This window comes from Nicotiana attenuata, unplaced genomic scaffold (assembly GCF_001879085.1).
Source record: "Nicotiana attenuata strain UT unplaced genomic scaffold, NIATTr2, whole genome shotgun sequence".
Taxonomy (NCBI): domain Eukaryota; kingdom Viridiplantae; phylum Streptophyta; class Magnoliopsida; order Solanales; family Solanaceae; genus Nicotiana; species Nicotiana attenuata.
In genome coordinates, this window is record NW_017671092.1 from 134,801 (window position 1) to 142,504 (window position 7,704).

Genomic DNA, 7,704 nt, shown 5'->3' on the forward strand with positions numbered 1-7,704 from the left:
CCACACGTCAATAGTAAGCTACATGCATTGTGATTATGTAGTCTTGCCGACTTCTATTCTATCTCGGTTTTACTCTATTTATTTCATATCCCTACCCATCTATGATATGAGCACTCTTTCATTCATAATTAATTTATTCAATCATATGCATAAATTATATACTGATTATATGTAATTATACATATATAATATATGTACTAATTATTACAGGATCGGGTAATCGACAGTTTAGACTAATTCTTCTCACCTTTATATTTCCTTATACCGAGACAGTGATGTGTTTTTTTTTTTGGTGATCAGATAACTTAAATTCAATAAATAAAAAAACCAAGCAAGAAGCGTGGATCGTAAACTTTGGTCAAAAGTGGATTAGAAGTGCACTTGTAAGGCCACACTGAATTACGTGTGCGCAAGTATTGTAGACACAGCTCAAAAACAACGTGTCCAATTAATTACAAGAGCCATCTGATCTGATCTGGACTTGGACAAAGACCACTTGAGACAGACTGTACCCGTTCAGTACTCCTCTTTATCCTTGTGTAAAATCAGAGATCAACAATACTTCAAACTTTTCAGATCTAGTACGATCGAGGTGAAGTGAAGGAAAAATGGGGAGGACGGATTATTTGGCAATGAAAACTGATGAAGACACTAACAAATTGATTAATGAAGATATCAATGAGCTAAAGTTAGCTGCTAAGAAGCTGTTTGATCATGCCACTAAACTTGGTGGTCTTGGATTTGGTACTTCTTTCCTCAAATGGGTCTCCTCCTTTGCTGCCATGTAATCTCAATACTCTCCCTTTCCTTCTTTTTAACGATTAGCAATTTATATATAACAAATACTTTTTATCTGTTTATAGTTTCATATTTTGATTTTTTAAGAGTTAAACTTTGTTGGAAAGGGTTTTGATTTACTTTTCTTTATGTCTTAATATATACAATGTGGGAACTGGGAAATGCTTTGCGCCATTAGATTCTTTTTGTCAGTGGACTTTGGACATGGAATAGCTTAATACTGTCTCCTTTAATTTTGAGGTTTTCACTTTCTAAATGTGAAAATTCATACTATTTTCTTTTATCATAAAGTAATTGTGTTTTTGGGCTAATTCTCACTTTCTGAAGAATTAATAAAAGATCCTTTTACGAATTTGGTTGTTCATAGGATAATGTTTAATTTGTTTGATTTAAAATTTTGTAAGCGGATGGTCTTATGCCAACATATTTTGGGGCCAATTGCTTTAGTTTTCGACTAAGGAGCAGTTGGATGTGTCGGCCCACTGTAAATTACATATCAAATACACCTATGGAAAAGGAAAGAGAAATGCTTGTGTGTGCTGCTAGATTAAAATTTATACATCGAGTAAAGAACAAGTGACATTTAAGTCTAGAATAATATGGTATACCAAACTGATTCGGTTATCCATCGGCCACGACATGACTTGATTGAAAAATGCATCAGTTAGCAAAACTGACAACTTAGTTGGAAAGTAGGGACTTTGGATCTGGAAAAGGATTAGGCATATTCCACTATGATTACCATGGATGTGGAAGTAGCTCCCTCAAAATTAGTGTATGAACTTTTCTAGGCTGACACTGCATTTGAGAACCAACAGCCATGTTAATCCCCTGAGGAATATTAAATCCTAGATAAGTGACATGTTGGAGAGCCTTTTATTGTCATTGACACATTTGCTGGGGAAAGTTACTGAGTAGGAGAGGATAATATTTCTTCATTCCACCAAGTAATACGTGCATTATAGGATTGATCCAATATGCTTAAATATTTGCTCTTTGCTCCGGTTGGACGAAAATTGTTGTGCATATTAGTGTCCATATTTTAATCGAATGACTTCATTTGAGTAAAGTGGTCCAAGGTAAAATGGAAGCAAAGAAAGCGGCGTACCTTTCGTTAGCGGAGAGCACCGACGAGGAGCAGAGGAGAGCGAACAGAGTAAGGTATAAGGAAGCTAGAAAGGAGGCGAAATTAGCGGTCACTGAGGCTAAGAATGCTGCGTTTGGTCAGTTGTATGAGGAACTGGGGATAAAGGTGGGGACAAGAAGTTATTTCGGCTGGCCAAAGCGAGAGAGAGGAAGGCTCGTGACCTGGATCAAGTGAAGTGCATCAAAGACGAGGAAGCTAGAGTGTTGACGGAGGAGTCCCAGATTAAGCATAGATGGCAGACGTACTTTCACAAACTTCTAAATGAAGAGGGGGGTGGTAACATCGTGCTGGGGGAGTTGGGGCACTCCGAGGGACTCCGAGACTTTAGGTACTGTAGGCGTATTAAGATGGAGGAGGTAGTGGGAGCTGTGTGTAAGATGAGTCGGGGCAAAGCAACCGGACCAGACGAGATTCCAGTAGAATTTTGGAGGTATGTGGGTAGAGCAGGATTGGAGTGGCTGACTGGGTTGTTTAATGTTATTTTAAGGACGAAAAGAATGCCAAATAAGTGGAGATGTAGTATGATGATTCCACTGTACAAGAACAAAGGTGATATTCAGAATTGTAACAACTATAGAGGCATCAAGTTGTTAAGCCATACCATGAAAGTTTGGGAGAGGGTGGTGGAAGGGAGGGTAGGGAAGGTGGTGTCTATTTCTGAAAACCAGTTCGGGTTCATGCCGGGACGTTTTACTACAGAAGCTATCCACCTTATCAGGAGGTTGGTGGAAGAGTACAGGGATAGGAAGAGGGATTTGCACATGATGTTTATTGACCTAGAGAAAGCATACAACAAGGTTCCTCGGGACGTGCTTTGGAGATGCCGGGAGGTGAAAGGGGTGCCGGTAGTGTACATTAGATTGATAAAGGATATGATGGAGCTAGGACTCGGGTCAGGACCGTGAGAGGTAACTCAGAGCTGTTTCCGGTGGTTATGGGGTTACACCAAGGATCTGCGCTTAGCCCGTTCTTATTTGCCCCGGCGATGGACGCCCTGACACACCATATTCAAGGGGAGGTGCCATGGTGTATGTTGTTCGCTGATGATATAGTTCTGATTGATGAGACGCGAGGCGGTGTTAATGAGAGACTGGAGGTTTGAAGGCAGACCCTAGAGTCCAAAGGTTTCAAGTTGAGTAGGACTAAGATGGAATATCTGGAATGTAAGTTGAGCAGCGTGACGGGGGAAGCGGACATGGTAGTGAGGCTCGGCTCACAAGTCATCCCCAAGAGAGAAAGTTTCAAGTATCTAGGGTCAATAATCCAGGGAGATGGGGAGATCGATGAGGATGTCATGTATCGTATTGGGGTGGGTGGATGAAATGGCGGTTAACGTCTGGAGTCTTGTGTGACAAGAAGGTGCCACCGAAACTCAAAGGTAAGTTTTACAGAGCGGTGGTTAGACCGGCTATGTTGTATGGAGTTGAGTGTTGGCCAGCGAAGAGTTCACATATCCAGAAGATGAAAGTAGCCGAAATGAGGATGTTGAGATGGATGTGCGAGCATACTAAACTGGATAAGATAAGGAATGATGATATTCTGGAGAGGGCGGGCGTTGTTCCCGTGGATGACAAGATGCGGGGAGCGAGGCTTAGGTGGTTCGGCACGTGCGGAAGAGAACCATAGATGTCCCAGTTAGGAGGTGTGAGCGTTTGGCTTTGGCAGGTACGAGAAGAGGCAGAGGGCGGCCTAAGAAGTATTGGGGCGAGGTGATCAGGCAGGACATGGCGCGGCTTCAGATTTCCGAGGATATGGCTCTTGATAGGAACATGTGGAGGTCGAGCATTAGGGTGGTAGGCTAGGGGATAGTCGAGAGTTCTTCCCTCTTTGTACCGGCTAGTTTGATAGAGTTTTGTTTAGGTTTGTTAGCGGTCTATGTTGTGTTCGTGTTGTTGTTTTGCATAGTTTTGTGTTATTGTCCTTTCACTTATTCGTTGCTGTTATTTTCTTTCTGGCATGTTTTGTTACAGGCCTTTTCTTTTGTTTCTTTTCTGATATTATTGTCCCTTCTGTTGAGCCGAGAGTCTCCCGGAAACAGCCTCTCTACCCTTTTCGGGGTAGGGGTAAGGTCTGCGTACAGTCTACTCTCCCCAGACCCCACAAGTGGGATTATACTGGGTATGTTGTTGTTGTTGTTGACTTCATTTGAGCCTGTTGCAGCTAGAACTTCAGTTCAGCATGATATGGAATACCATCTTTGTTTTTCTTTTTCGTGATTTTGGTGATCATCTTATTTAGTTGCTATAGTTTGTTACTATAAAGCTTAATGTTGTATCTATAGTCCCTCAAATTCAATGCTTTGCTTTTACATTACTGACCCTGTTCTAATTTACTTTGCTTCTAACATATTATGAAGAGGTCAATACCAACTCATTGCCTTATAATTTCCTAAGAGTAATTTTCCTATCTATTTTTTTCATGTTGTGTCTATTTATTTAGGTCTCAAAAAAGTAATTCACTTTGAAAACATGAGGAGGTCCAGGAGAAATATTGGTGGTATCTATTTAAAAGGGAAGAGACATCCCAAGTGTTGGCATGCATTTCTTGACAAACGTTTCATCCTAAACATAGCTGCACTGCGTCATAGAATCTTTGTCATTGATCTCCTTCGCTGCAATGCAAAAAGAAGTCTAGGGGTTTCTCCCTACATCTTAGTGGGTGCAGTGGAACTTCAAACTGTTGACTCTAAATCTTGAATCCACCTTTACATGGATATGAGATGTCTATTTGTCTTATGCTAATACCGTAATGGAATCTTGGAAGTCATTCTTTTTTCTTGTTCGTTATCTTTGATTTGTCAATGTAGTTTTGTAGGCAATAATAGATATTGCGATATCATCTCAATCAATTTACATATGCCCAACTTGGTGGATAGAGTTACCTGATGCCTGTTGCTGGGAGGTAGCAGGTATCCTGTGGAATTAGTAGAGTTGCGCGCAAGCTGACCCAGACACTACGGATATTCCAAAAAGAAAAATTAAGTATGCCAAATGAAGACATCAGGACAACCTATGAAAACATTGTGTTACTTTGCAAAGCTTAAGTTTACGGCATATGCTTGCCTTGATCATGTCCAAAAACAAAGTTAAGTAATCCCGTGTGTCCTTGTAAAAGAACTAGCCCACTCCCCTACTTGATATTAAGTAATCACTCCAAAGTACATGACATGATGCTCATATTGTCTGGAATCGAGGTATAGCTTTTTCTAGGCATGAAATATATGCACTTGAGGCTTAAAAAAGGGTTCATTTCAAAAGGTTGTAACTACTTTGGTGCACCAATTTAAATTCTGCTCAACTCCTATCTTGGTAACATGAGCTGTTTGAGATTTCTATGATTCCCTAGCACTGCTCTTTAGATTGTCTACTTGTTCTTTCTGTGGTTGAGCTTATTTCCGCTTAACCATTTCATTGCTCGGCCGTTACTCTTTCTCTGCTTTCTACCTTGTGCAGGAAGTTGCTTTTTTTTTGTGCATGATGTATAGTGTTCTTGCTTTGTTGTTTAGATGCTTCACTTGTATTCTTGAAGTAAAAGAAAACTTACTATAATATTTTAGTAAATGTCTGCAATATATAATTGTTTTAAGCTTTTAGATGAAGCAATTCAACTATCCGAATCTATGTTGCTCGGACTCTCCAAAAATGTTGCTGGGTGCGGGTCGGATCTTTCAAAGGTAGTGTATTTTTGGAGGATCCGACATGAGTGCGGCAGCATTTTGGAGAGTCCGCGCAACATAAATTTGAATAAATATATTCTGATGTTGTAAGGGAAGTTGGTAAAAAATGATTTATTTTTGTGGAATGTGGTCAGTTTGCTGGTTGCAAGTAACTCAAAATGCTTAAATTTATTTCATAGTCAACCATAGGTTTGTATTATCCAATGATTTCTTCTAGAATAGAACCTAGAGTTTACACCTTTTTCCTGGTGGATTTGGTTATAACCAGTGAAACAAATATTATCTGCAGTTATTTGCTGATACTGGACCGGACAAACTGGAGAACAAATATGCTGACTGGACTTCTAATCCCCTATATCTTCTTCAGTTTCCCTTCAGTGTTATTCCACTTATTCAGGTAAACTTCTCTAGTTTGCTACTATTTGATTTTCCTTGCTTCTTTGTCATCCAAGAAATTCTCTTTTCACTTGATCGCTACCTGATTCAAAGAGATTATTTTCTTCATTAATCAATTCTCGTTTTTAATCTCCAGAGGAGAGGTTGGGAAATGGATTGCTTTCGTTGCAGTAGTACTCAGGCTTTTCTTTCCACGACATTTTCCTGGTATGAACATTAGCTTTTGATTTATATGATGAAAACAACCTATTGGTTATTGTTGTTATTTTTTCTGCAATTAAGTTTTTTGCTTGGTAATTCAAGTTTATGTTTATCTTCTCCGCTGACTGTTTCTTAATATTCAAAAAACAGATGGAAACGCTTTCTAGCAAGTAATATGCTCCCCGAATTTATTAAGTACCAACTTGACATGTCATGGATCACAGAAGAGATATGTCTCTAAATCTTCCAAACTGCATGGATATTCAACTTAAATTTTTTTATGAGAATATACTTCTTTAAACTCCATTTAAATGGAGAAACATGATGAGTGAGGATTTATACAGCTGATAACCCTGAACTTCACACAGAGATGAGATACTAACCAGCCACCAATAGCAATAATTTTCAACTAATTGATTCATACTACCAGCACCCTTTCTGTAACTATGTGAATGTTTTGTCAATGGAAAATGTGCTGAGTGCTTCACTGGATATTTTAGAAATAATATAGAAAGTTTTGAAGTAGTTGCAGCATGGCCATCTGGGAACAATCACTAGGTTTGTCTTTGACATTTTCCCTTTCTTTTGGTAGATTCTTCAAAATGTGTTCTGAAGCGTATAACATGATCTGCATATAATGGTAATACCTTTGCATTATGTACCTCTCAATGAGAACTTAATGTAGTTTCTCCTGGAATATTTTGAGCATAAGCATCACAAATTTATACCCTTTTCCGACACTTAACCATTGATGGTAGAAAAAACTTGTGAGATACTTTAAGCTCCTTTATATAGCTAGTTGCTCAATATTTATGCTACCAACGCTTGCTCTATGGTGTTAATACATATGCAAGGATTTAACTTATATGCTCCGACCACTTTAAACATTGTATATAGTATCAGAATATTTTAACTTGTTGTAGCAAGTTAGTTGCCTAATCTTCCAAGTTACTAATCCCACTTTTTATGGACGCTGCTACATGCTAACCCTTCTGTATAATATTGTCGTGGATCACAGACTGGTTGGAGATGCCTGGTTCATTAATCCTACTTCTAGTGGTTGCACCCAACCTCTTTGCTGAAACTTTCAGAGACAGTTGGGTTGGCACTGTGGTGTGTCTTTTGATTGGTTGCTATCTGCTCCAAGAGCACATCAGAGCATCTGGTGGATTCAGAAATTCCTTCACACAAAGCAATGGTATATCTAACACAGTTGGTATTGTCCTTCTGTTGGTTTATCCAATCTGGTCTCTGGTACTCCACGTTGTTTGATAAGCTATCGTTGCAAAGCTGAAGTTTGTTTTGGTTGACGAATTTCAATGTTCAATGCTGTGAGCAGACCTCTTCCTTTACTATTAGACGATGAATAAGAATTTTTATGTGGATTTGGTTTTGTTGTGGACGTGGTTTGAACATTTCTGGTTAAGTGATTGTAATTTGACATTTCAAGTAGTTATCACTGGATTTTGTGAAGTCCTCTGCAGAC

The 7,704-nt window shown here is 39.1% G+C and overlaps 1 protein-coding gene across 1 annotated transcript; it reads left to right on the plus strand.

Moving 5' to 3' along the window:
* Positions 1 to 337: 337 nt before the first annotated feature.
* Positions 338 to 7,691, plus strand: LOC109205864 (cold-regulated 413 plasma membrane protein 2-like). Its single transcript, XM_019368621.1, has 4 exons — positions 338 to 784; positions 5,911 to 6,018; positions 6,154 to 6,224; positions 7,237 to 7,691. The coding sequence occupies exons 1-4, from the start codon at positions 609 to 611 to the stop codon at positions 7,488 to 7,490; spliced, it is 609 nt and encodes a 202-aa protein (XP_019224166.1). The 5' UTR covers positions 338 to 608; the 3' UTR covers positions 7,491 to 7,691.
* The last annotated feature ends 13 nt before the right edge of the window (positions 7,692 to 7,704 follow it).